This window comes from Budorcas taxicolor, chromosome 23 (assembly GCF_023091745.1).
Source record: "Budorcas taxicolor isolate Tak-1 chromosome 23, Takin1.1, whole genome shotgun sequence".
Taxonomy (NCBI): Eukaryota; Metazoa; Chordata; class Mammalia; order Artiodactyla; family Bovidae; genus Budorcas; species Budorcas taxicolor.
Window position 1 is genome coordinate 23,369,556 of NC_068932.1, and position 13,224 is coordinate 23,382,779.

The 13,224-nt window shown below is 37.9% G+C and overlaps 1 protein-coding gene across 2 annotated transcripts in view; it reads right to left on the bottom strand.

The window, feature by feature from the left end:
- Positions 1 to 13,224, bottom strand: part of NT5C2 (5'-nucleotidase, cytosolic II) — a 95,682-nt gene that overhangs the window by 64,346 nt on the left and 18,112 nt on the right. For both annotated transcript variants that reach the window (XM_052661198.1, XM_052661197.1), the window contains exon 2: positions 8,922 to 9,046. In XM_052661198.1, the coding sequence (XP_052517158.1) occupies positions 8,922 to 9,022 (101 nt within the window). In that variant the 5' untranslated portion in view covers positions 9,023 to 9,046. The remainder of the gene's footprint in view (positions 1 to 8,921; positions 9,047 to 13,224) is intronic.

Genomic DNA, 13,224 nt, shown 5'->3' on the forward strand with positions numbered 1-13,224 from the left:
GTTCTCCATCACTAAGTGTGCTCAGCCACTTCACTTGTATCCGACTCTCTGCGACCCCATGGACTGTAGTCTGCCAGGCTCCTCCGACCATGGGATTGGCCACGCAGGAACACTAGAGTGTGTTGCTGTGCCCTCCTCAAGGGGATCTTCCTGACCCAGGGATTGAACCTGTGTCTCCTGCACTGCAGGCAGATTCTTTACCACTGAGCCACTGGGAAGCCCATCCATCACTATAGTTTTGTCCTTGAGAGTACCATATAAACAGGATCATACAGTATGAAACTTCTTAAGACCGGCTTCTTTGACCCAGGATTGTCTTTGAGGGTTAAGGTGCTGTGTCTTATCGATAGTGTGGTTCCTTCTTCCTGAGTTATATTTCATTGTGTGGATGTACTGCATTTTATTTAGGCATTCACTCACTAAAGGATATTTGGGTTGTCTCCTGTTTGAGGCAAAACCAGTCAATCCTAAAGGAAATCAACCCTTAATATTCACTGAACAGACTGATGCTGAGGCTCCATTACTTTGGCTGCCTGATGCGAAGAGCTGACTCACTGGGAAAGGCCCTGATGCTGGGAAGATTGAAGGAAAAAGAAGCGGGCGACAGAGGATGAAATGGTTAGATAGCATCGCCGACTCAATGGACATGAGCTTGAGCAAACTCCAGGAGACAGTGAAGGACAGGGAAGCCCAGCATGCTGCAGTCCATGGGGTTGCAAAGAGTTAGACATGACTTAGTCACGGAGCAACAACAGACTAATATACTCTACGCATTATTCATGCACAGTTTTTTTGTATCAGCGTAAAGTCTTCATTTATCTAGTACAAGTATCTAGGAGTAAGATCTCTGGGTCATTAGCTAAGTGTCTCTTAACTTTATAAGAAACTACCAAACTGTTCTGCAGAGTAGCTGGAGCATTTTGCCTTTCTACCAACAATGAAACAGAATTCTGAATGCTCCACATTCTTATCAACATTTGGTACTGCCAGCATTTTTATTTTAGCCATTGTAATAGGTGTGTACAATGTGGTTTTAATTGGCACTCCCTATCCCTACAAGCACATTCCTAACATGGTTGGTGATGTTATGAATGTCCTTTTATGCCATCCACATGTCCTCTGCAGTGACGTGTCAGTCTTTTGCCCATTTCTTCATTGAGTTGTTTTTATATTGTTGCATTTTAAAAGTTCTTCATATATTCTGAATACAAGTCCTTAATCAGATGTGTGATTTACAAATACTTTCTAAGTTGGTAGCTAAAAACTGAAAAAAGTGGGAAAGGTCCAAATGAATAAACAAATTGTGGTATAATGATACAACAGAATGCCAGATAGTAATAAAAAAAGAACAAATTACTGATACACACAAAAACATGGCTGAATCTCTTAGACATTATGCTGAATAAAAGAAGCCATATCCAAAAGAATCCTTGAGGGAGTTCCCTGGTGGCCTCGTGGTTAGGGTTCTGGCTTTCACTGCTGGGCAATCCCTGATCAGGGAACTGGGATACTGCAAGCCACATGGCACGACTAAATATTAATTTACAAATATATTGGTTTGGCCAAAAAGTTCATTCACGTTTTCTTGTAAGATGTTACAGAAAACATATGTATACACACACACACAAAAGAATCCTTGACGGTGAAATAGACTATCTAAATATGAATAACATTTCCTCAACCAAAGTTTCTTACTGTAGGGTTTCATTAAATCAAAGATTTGCTATCTTTTGTTCTTTCTCTTCCTTGCCACTGCCATATCCACCACTACTTTCCTTTTTTTTTAAATTTTACTTTTTGTTTGGGGAAAAAGCACAGAGGGAATGGTGGCAGAGAAACTCAGAATATTTTAGGATCTAACATCTTCTTTTGAACAATGAAGTTTAGAGAATTTGTATTCCATAAAGTAGCATCACTGCATGTTTTAAAGAGAAATTGTATCTAGAACACACAATACCCAGGATACAAGAAGTTATGTCACTGAGAGAATTGTATAAATTAAACTTGTTATGTTGAGATAACTATAGATTCACATGCAATAGTAAGAAATAATACAGAGAGATTCCTATACTCTTCATCCCCAGTGGGAACATCTTGCATAAATATAATACAATATCACAACCAGGAAACTGACATTGATACAATTCACCAACCTTATTCAAATTTCACCAGTTTTACATGCACTCATTTGTGTCTGTGTAGATTCATGTAATCACCACTAGAGCCAAGATACAAAACAGTTCCATCACAAGTATTCCTTGTGCTACTTCTTATAGCTACGCCCATCTCCCTCCACCCAAGCCAACCCCTAACACCTGGCAACCACTACTCTTTCCCCAATCTCCATAATTTTACCATTTCAGACATGCTATGGAGTCATACAGTAAGTAACTTTGTGAGATTTGCTTTATTAACTCAGCATAGTTTTCTTGAGCTGCATTAAAGTTGTGTGCATCAATAGTTCATTCCTTGTTACTACTAAATAGTATTCCATCACTCAAATGTTTCAAAATCTTACCAATCCCCAAGTCCTCATTTGTCATTCCTTAGAAATATGAAACACTAACCAAAACATTAGAATTATATAATAACAAAAAAATTAATGTAGTTCTGATGCTCTACCTCATTCTTCTTATTCTGACACGACATTTGTACATTATTTAAGGATGGCTTCTTGGCATTTCTGAGGACCTATATTTCCATTTGACTTTCAATCTATAATATCACTACTGAAATTTTAAAAATTTATCCACTTGAATATTAGAAACTATACTAAAATGGCAGGTTAACTCAAAATGATACAAAATGGTAAGTAATGATAGATAAGTGTATCTAACTTTATAAGAAACTACCAAACTGTTCTGCAGAGTAGCTGGAGCATTTTGCCTTTCTACCAATAATGAGAGTTCTAAATGCTCCACATTCTTATCAACATTTGGTATTGCCAGTATTTTTTATTTTAGCCACTGTAATATGTATATACAATGTGGTTTTAATTGGCATTCCCTATTCCCTAAAAGCACATTCCTAACATGGTTGGTGATGATACAAAATGGTATCATTTTGATAATACAAAAAGCTGAATGACATTCATGGATATCTTTAAGTAATTGACGAAAAAATTAAATTTCACTTACCTGTAGGCCTTTTCTGCATAAAATCTGACACTTGTTTTTAATCTGAGGTTAAAACACCATTAACATCTCTAATTCTAATAATGCGCTAAGCACTAAGTACTAAAAATTAAATTCCTTTTATTCTTTAGACATACACAATAAACTTATGTTGACTGAAAAATAAACTATTATTCAATGGATCTAAGTAAATACTGATATAAAGGCCAAAATTTCAATTAAAAAATAATTTCAGACAACTATACAAAGAACTTTAAAGACAAAGTGACTAGAAAGTCTTTCAAGAATAAGACAAAAGTTTGAATAACCAAAAATTCACAAGCCCAGTTACTTATCTAATTTCAGTTAGACAAGATAAAAAACTGATGAATTCACAAGCTATGTTCATGAAGAGCAAATTCACTTACAAAAATTCATTTGTACTGTAATCATTGAAACTTTAAAAGGATAACACCAAATACCTGACTTCAGCATCCTGGGTACTGTCAACAGGAAGAGCAAATGAAAATTCTAATAGTTTCACTCCTGGATTTGGTGGACACAAACTGTGATCGGTACTCATTATTATCAAATTCTAGATATCCAACAGGGTACTATTCAAAAGGTAATTGTTTAACCTGTCTCCTTCAAGCCACAATGAGATCTGAACAGCTCAGCCTGTCTTCTGACCATATACAGAAACATATTCCAATGAAGGGTTTGGCCTGATGATTAACCCCAGCATAGACAACTCAACAATCATAATAAGGAAATGGAAGAAGAACACGTCATACATTCTAAAGGCCAGTTTCTTAATAATGACACATGAACATCATTTCCATATTGAAGTTTAGAAGACTAATATTAAGCAAGAAAAAAAGTTGGAAGTTAGGTATTTATTTACTTAATTAAAAATATTTAGCTTCTTCCAAAAGGGAATTCTGAAGCATCACATACAATGTACAATTATGATAAATGATCATCATAGCTTGCCTGTTTTAACCAATGATAAATTACCAACTCCAATAAATGTCTTTAATATAAAGCCTTGAAATAGAATACTCTATAAATTGACAACTAAAAAACTAAATTTCTTTTCAATGCTTTCTATTTAAAAATTTTAATTAACAAAAGCAAATACTTGCAAGAGTTCAAAAACCTAATTCTCTGTATTAAAAGGAAATTCTGGAATATGCTACAACATAGATGAATCTTGTTGACATCATGCTAAGTGAAATAAGCCAGTCACAAAAGACAAACACTGGATGATTCTATTTACAAGAGGTACTTAGGGTGGTCAAAACCGTCGAGACAGAAAGATAATGGTGACTGGTTGCCAAGGGCTGGAGTGAGGGGAGACTGGAAAGTTACTGTTCAATAGGTATAAGGTTTTAATTTTACAAAATGAAAAGAGTTGTTAGGATGGGCAGTGGTGATGACTACCTAACAATGTGTATATACTTAATACCACTAAACTGTATACTTAAAAACAGTTAAGATGACAAATTTTAGGTCATATATACTTTACTAAGGGTATGCTGCTACTGCTAAGTCATTCAGTCGTGTCCGACTCTGTGCAACCCCATAAGACGGCAGCCTACCAGGCTCCCCCGTCCCTGGGATTCTCCAGGCAAGAACACTGGAGTGGGTTGCCATTTTCTTCTCCAATGGAGGAAAGTGAGAAGTGAAAGTGAAGTCGCTCAGTCGTGTCCGACCCTCAGCGACCCCACGGACTGCAGCCTACCAGGCTACTCCGTCCATGGGATTTTCCAGGCAAGGGTACTGGAGTGGGTATAATGTCTGGCTAACCTCTGGTAGCTCAGAGGTTAAAGCATCTGCCTGCAATGCAGGGAGACCAAGGTTCAATCCCTGAGTTGGGAAGATTCCCTGGAGAAGGAAATGGCACCCCACTCCAGTACTCTTGCTTAGAAAATCCCATGGACGGAGGAGCCTGGTAGGCTACAGTCCATGGGGTCACAAACAGTCAGACACGACTGAGCTACTTCACTTTCACTTTCATACTTTAATAAAATAGAAAAAAAGGGAAAAAAGTTTTAAATGATCTAAAAATTCAAACCATTCAGGATGCTTTTTCTATTTTTCCTATTATTCTACTATATGAAGTATATAAGGTGTCAGAGCCTGTCTAAAATCTTCCAGGAGGTTATCATTCCAAATGAGTCAGAAGTGCTCTCAGGCTGTGACATATTAAACACAATTAGGATGCTTGGTGTTTCCTAGAATGACCTCTCTTCACTACATAATTCTAAGCCCCTGTTTTCAGTGATGTTACATCATTACCAAATGTATATTTTATGAATATAAAGACTACACAAAAAACTGAATAGAAAGTACAAAACACCTCTCTCTAGATTTTATTTCTTCCAAATGCATAGAAAGTCAAAGTGAAGTCACTCAGTCGTGTGCGACTCTGCAACCCAATAGTCTGTAGCCTACCAGGCTCCTCAGTCCATGGGATTTTCCAGGCAAGAATACTGGAGTGGGTTGCCATTTCCTTCCCCAGGGGATCTTCCCAACTCAGGGATCGAACCCAGGTCTCCCGCATTGCAGGCAGATGCTTTACCCTCTGAGCCACCAGGGAAGCCCATATCCAAATGCATTTGTTATGCCTTTTATTTTTACACACACACTTAAACACTCTGTTTTACAGTTTAATTCCCACACACATCAAGCAACATGTCTCACTGCTGCAGAGGATCACTGGTACCCACTAACTAATTTCGAGTCTCCCTATCTTGATGGGAATTCAGTTCAGTTCAGTTGCTCAGTCGTGTCCAGCTTTTTGCGACCCCATGAACTGCAGCACGCCAGGCCTCCCTGTGCATCACCAACTCCCAGAGTCCACCCAAACCCATGTCCATCGAGTCGGTGATGCCATCCAACAATCTCATCCTCTGTCATCCCCTTCTCCTCCTGCCCTCAATCTTTCCCAGCATCAGGGTCTTTTCAAATGAGTCAGCTTTTCCCATGAGGTGGCCAAAGTATTGGAGTTTCAGCTTCAACATCAGTCCTTCCAATGAACTCCCAGGACTGATCTCCTTTAGGATGGACTGGTTGGATCTCCCTGCAGTCCAAGGGACTCTCAAGAGTCTTCTCCAACACCAATTAATAGAGTCAAATCAATTTGTTATGAAATACTTTGTTTCCTTCATATAAACACATTCATCAGAGAATTTCCATGAAGGTGAAATCAGGACCTGATGGGCCAGTGACTGGGAGTTTATTCAGTAAATGCTCAGCTTGTTTTCACTTGTGGATCAGTTAACCAAAGACTCACATGCAGTATGTATCGTAAGCTCCCAAGTAGGCAATTATTAACTAGCATTAGTAAGTTTAAAGCAAGAAACATTTACTGAGCATAAAATTTTTAAAGCTAGAAGAAGCATTAAAGATCTTTAATCTCATCATTTTACAGCTAAAGAAACCACCACCCAGAGAGGCTAACTGCCCTCCCCAGGATCACAACAAAACTTGAACTCAACAAAACTTCCAACTCTGATTCCAACTGCTTTAATGCTTTTCCATTGTTTAGAACTAATTTCAGAGCAGCATTATAAGCTTGTGTTTTGTCATCTTCACTATGTTTCTAGGTTCACTGTATCATAAATAAACAATATATATGATTTCTAGACACTTACATTTTTAAAGTAGATTAGTTGTGTGCATTTCTTTTTGACCTTGGTTATTAAAATTATGTACAAATATTCAATATAAATGTTTTGGTTCCTTGAAGTATACTACCAGTATAAATATGGCTTATTTTTCTTTCTGATAGATTTGCACCAGTAAGTGATCAAAACAGAAAACTTATGGGGGTCTAAAATAAGTTACACTGTCTACAGTGGGATGGACTGAAGATTACACCTTGCCAAGACAGATGGGCTGTCAGCTCATGTGTTTAATTTATGTCATATTGAGCTCCAGGACTGTGTGAAATATAAATATGCATTCAATGAAACTGATAAGAAAGGACAGTTTACACTGCATGAAGCTGTTCAACAAACTCTGGATGATCATTAAAACCCCTTTGTCTAAACCACATCAAGAATGTAGAAGTAACTGGTGTTCTCAATGAACATAGCAAGCAAACAGAAAAAGGAGAATGAAAGATTTGGAATTTGGAAAAGGCAGTACCCGTGTTTTAAACTCAAGAATACAAAAATCAGCACATTCTGTGAGGTTCAAAGTTCATCCTTTACATCCTTCTAGGAATGTGACACTAATTGGCAGGAAGGTGTGGTTTTCACCTGAAGTGATAAAAATTTGTGTATATCATAAATTAAATGATTCAAATATACAGTTTTTTTGCTTTGGGAATTCAGTTTTTAATTTTTCATCTTTTACACTCTAACTTTCCAAAATTTTGTTCTATAGTACAAACAGTAGTCATAATATTTGTTCTTACATTTTTTTCATAATGTAAACAACAAATTGGAAAAAAAAATGCTATCTAGTGACCTACTATCAGGAAAATATCACCAACCTACTTAAAAGCCAACTACTGATAACAATAATTAACTTTCAAAATACTCAATATTCAGTATCAATCTTCTTCAAAATATTAATGCTTACTGAACCACTGAAATGCTACCTAATCTGGATTAGCTTTCTTACACAGGAAAGAATGGAAGCAGAATAATTCTTTCGTCTGCTTTACAAAAACTTATCTGTATAAACTAATTTAACCATCTCAGAACAGATGAGTAAGTGAGCTGTCACAGATTTCCTAGAGTTCCTATGCAGTTTTTTTATCACTGTCAGTAAACCAGCATTTCTACTGATTCCTGGCTTTCCCAAGACAGAAGCAGAGATGGTTCTAGTGCAGCCCAGATGTTTCTATCCTCTAAGTATAAACTTCTAATTTCTGTCTAAAACCAAATGATTCCTAATTACAATACCACTTCCAAGTATCTCAGCTACTTAAGGTTCAGGTAGCCATTAAAATTTACAAACAGCCATTTAACTGAATCTATTAAAAGTGGCAAATAAACTGAGAATACTTTACACTTTAAACTTTTAAAGGAAAAATGATTTAAAGGAAATTTTAAAGTCTTAATATAAGAAAACGCTGTTAATATCCAGAATTATTTACATTCAAGTCTAACACAGTAATCAGTAGGCACAACTCTAAAACTCTATTTAAAAATTATAATCAGTTTCTGGTAAATGATAATTAAGAATTGTATTATCAAGAACTAAGACACAATCTTTTAGCTGAAGACTTTCTGCTCTTGAGGACTTTTATTAGTAGATATAAGAAGATAAAAGAAGTAAATATAAGAAGCAGTAAAAAAAAAATTTATTTTAAAGCAGCAACAGCAATGTGGTTAAAAGTCTGGCAATTAGAAGTCTAGACTTTGGACTGAGTTTGAACCATGAACTAGCTATGTATCTAGGGTAAATTACCTAACCACTCTGCACACTAATTTCATAATCTGTAAAATAAAGATATTACATGCCCACTGTATACAGCTGTTTGGAGAATTAAGCTGATAAAATAGGACTTCCCTGGTGGGCCAGAGGTTAGGAATCCGCCAATGCAGGGGACACAGGTTCGATCTCTGGTCTGGGAAGATCCCATATGCCACAGACCAACTAGTTCCATGTGCCTCCACTACTGAGCCCAAGAGCCCTCAAGCTTGTGCGTCACAAGAAATGCTACCAAATGACAAGGAGGAGTAGCCCCTGCTTGCCGCAACTAGAGAAAGCCCAGATGCATGGCAACGAAAAGCCAGTGCAGCCAAAAATTAAAAAAGAATAAATAAAATAAATAGATCGAATACTTACCGATGATAGGCTTCTCGCCGATACTTTTTCAGGGCATGTTTATCCATGTTAGCAGGCATATCTGCTGCATTCTGTAACCGATCACTCCAGGAGGTTGTCATTTTGTTTTAACTGTACGCTCAATCCTAGAAAAAAAAATCAGTAATTTAGCATATTAACACTGTCATCCATATACTGATATCAGGTTTTTTAAAAATTAGTAAAATTGTAGATTGCAAACTATTTAAATATGTTGAGGGACTTCCCTGCTGGTCCAGTGGTTAAGATCAGCCTTCCGAATGCAGGAGATGCGGGTTCAATCCAGGGTCAGGGACTAAGACCACACATGCTGCGGGCGTGACTAGGTGCACAGCAGCTGCGACACAGTGCCCTACTGGGCCTGCGCGCCACAGCTAAGACGCAACGCAGACTAAACAAACGTGCATTTGAAAAAATAAAATAAAATGTACGGAATGTGGAGATAAACTGAAAATTAAATCAACACTTCCAAACTATGTAAATTTAGGAAAATAATTTCATATAGTAATTTCTATCCAGAAAGATCACATATATCACTTTCAAATAATTAAGCATAATAGTCAGTAATAATTTACTTTAATCCCAGATTCTAGAAAAGGCGCTGAGACCACAAAGATTGGAGAAAATATATAATGTTCAGTTAACATATGTTCAAAATATGTAAAGTAAGAAATTTTTAAATTCTGATAAACACAGTAAATTCAACCAATGGTACTACAACTAAAAGTCATGTGCATTTGACTTCTAATTAGATTATGCTTTTATATTTTTCTACAATAAATTATCTTCCAGATAGCATTAAAGACTGAACTAGAAGAAGAAATAAACTAAAAGATTTAATCTCATTAGAATAAACATTTAAAGCGAGGTAAGCAGGTAAATGTCTTTACTGTATTTTAACTATAGGCCCTGTTATAGGTTTTGCTTCCATTTACAGAAGTTTTCATCTGTAAATAGTTTTAAATAAGGATGAAAAATAACCTTTTAGAGTTAAATCTTTATTAACATTTTATTAAAGTACCAATAGGGCTTCCCTGGTGGCTCGGAGGGTAAAGCATCTGCCTGCAAAGCGGGAGACCTGGGTTTGACCCCTGGGTCGGGAAGATTCCTTGAAGAAGGAAATGGCAACCCACTCCAGTACTCTTGCCTGGAAAATCCCATGGACGGAGAAACCTGGGGGCTATGGTCCATGGGGTCACAAAGAGTCAGACACGACTGAGCGACCTCACTTTCATCTTTCTTTCAAAGTACCAATATTTGTGAAAACATCTGCATTCTAACTTATTCCCAATTTTGAAAATGCTAACAGTTTACATTGTCAATTTTTAAATAAGTCATCTTTGTAGCTTTTGAAAATAATTTATTGAAGCGAAATTCACATAACAAAACAAAGTTTATAGTGAATAAGTCAATGGCATTTGGTATGCTCATAGTATAGTTCAATCACCACCTCTACCGAGTTTCAAAATATTTTTATCACTCCAGAGTAAAACCCCTTACTCAGGGATTCCCTGGTGGTCCAGTGGCTAAGACTCCTCATGCCCAGTCCAGGGGGCCTGGGTTCAAGCCCTGGTCATGGAATTAGATATCCCACATGCTACACACAACAAAGATATAAGATTCCACGTGCCACAACTAAGACCTGGTGCAGCCAAATAAATATTTAAAAATAAATCTTACCTGGTAAGCAGTTTCCCCCCATCCCGCCTACCCCCCGGCCACTACCAATCCCAGTTCTCTTTGGGTTGATCTATTCTGGATATATCATATAAGCAGTATCATATAATATGTGAGTTTTTGTGTCTGGCTTCCTTCACTTAGCATGTTTTCTAGATTCATCCATGTTGTACCATGTTTCAGATACTTCTTTCCTTTTTATGGCTGAATAAGAAATATTCCACCATTTGTATGTACCACAATTTGTTTATCCATCCATCCATCAATAGACATTTGGACTCTTTCCACCTTTTAGCTACTGTGAACAATACTGCTATGAACACGTATGAACAATGCATTTACTTGAGTACTAGTTTTCAGTTCTTTGGGATATATATTTAGGTCTGTAATGTTTCTGAAGTAATCAAAATTTCCAAACCCTTTAGGTAACTGTGGTACTGGCTAATACTAGTTAGGTAACTGTGATACTGGCTAGTACTAGTCAAGGGACTTCCCTGGCAGTCCAGTGGTTAAGACTCCATGCTTCCACTGCAGGGTTCAGGTTCGATCCCTGGTTGGGGAACTAGGATTCTGCATACCACAGGAGTGGCCAAAAAGAAAAGACTCTAGTTAAAAACTAGTTTTAAAAACTAGTTTAAAACTACATTTTAAGACTCCTCTATTCCAAAAAGCCTTTGACTGTGTGGATCAGAATAAACTGGAAAATTCTGAAGGAGATGGGAATACGAGACCACCTCACCTGCCTCTTGAGAAACCTATATGCAGGTCAGGAAGCCAACAGTTAGAACTGGACATGGAACAAGAGACTGGTTCCAAATAGGAAAAGGAGTACATCAAGGCTGTATACTGTCACCCTGCTTATTTAACTTCTATGCAGAGTACATCATGAGAAACGCCGGGCTGGAGGAAGCACAAGCTGGAATCAAGATTGCTGGGAGAAATATCAATAACCTCAGATATACAGATGACACCACCCTATGGCAGAAAATGAAGAGGAACTAAAGAGCCTCTTGATGAAAGTGAAAGAGGAGAGTGAAAAAGTTGGCTTTTCAACATTCAGAAAACGAAGATCATGGCATCCAGTCCCATCAGTTCATGGGAAACAGAAGGGGAAACAGTGGAAACAGTGGCTGACTTTTGTTTTTGGGCTCCAAAATCACTGCAGATAGTGACTGTAGCCATGAAATTAAAAGACGCTTACTCCTTGGAAGGAAAGTTATGACCAACCTAGACAGCATATTCAAAAGTAGAGACATTACTTTGTCAACAAACGTCCGTCTAGTCAAGGCTATGGTTTTTCCAGTGGTCATGTATGGATGTGAGAGTTGGACTACAAAGAAAGCTGAGTGCCGCAGAATTGATGCTTTTGAACTGTGGTGTTGGAGAAGACTCTTGAGAGTCCCTTGGACTGCAAGGAGATCCAACCAGTCCATCCTAAAGGAGATCAGTCCTGGGTGTTCATTGGAAGGACTGATGTTGAAGCTAAAACTCCAATACTTAGGCCACCTGATGCGAAGAGCTGACTCATTTGAAGACCCTGATGCTGGGGAAGATTGAGAGCAGGAGAAGGGGAAGACAGAGGATGAGACTGTTGGATGGCATCACTGCCTCTATGGACATGGGTTTGGGTGGACTCCGGGAGTTGGTGATGGACAGGGAGGCCTGGCGTGCTGCAGTTCATGGGGTCGCCAAGAGTTGGACACAACTGAGCAACTGAACTGAACTGAACAAGGTAAAATGTATACTGTATGGCATCCAATAAAAAATTAGTAGCATGCTAAGAAAAAGGAAAATATGATACACAGTGAGAAGAAAAATTAACTGACAAACACACAAATGATAGAATAGTCAAAGCCACTAAGTTGTTGTTATTAGTCTGTGTGATAAGTTGCTTCATTCCAACTCTTTGCAACCCTAAGGACTATAGTCTACCAGGCTCCTCTGTCCATGAGGATTCTCCAGGCAAGAACACTGGAGTGTGTTGCCATTTCCTTCTCCAATGCATGAAAGTCCCCATACCAGTCAGAATGGCCATCATTTAAAAGTATACAAATAACAAATGTTGGAGAGGGTGTGGAGAAAAGGGAGCCCTCCTACACTGTTGGGAGGAATGTAAACTAGTGCAGCCAGCATGGAAAACAGTATGGAGGTTCCTTAAAAAACTAAAAATAGAGTATTCCCTGGCAGTCCAATGGTTGGGACTCCAATCTTTCAATGTCAAGGGCACAGACAGGTTCAGTCCCTGGCTGGGGAGCTAAGATCCTATGCCACCTGGCACAGCCAAAAAAATTAATTAATGAAAAGGTTCATTTAAAGAAAGTCCATCCTCTAGCCTGAGGTTTAAAAAAAAACAACTAAAAACAGAGTTGCCATAAGATCCAGCGATCCCACTCCTGGGCACATATCCAGGGAAAACTATGTAATTTGAAAAGATACATGCACCCTGATGTTCATAGCAGCAGTATTCAAAATAGCCAAAACATAGAAGCAACCTAAATGTCCATCGACAAATGACTAGATAAAGAAAATGTTGTGTGTGTGTGTGTATAAAATGGGACGTTGTTATTGCTGTTTAGTTACTAAGATCTGTACAACTCTTTTGCAACCC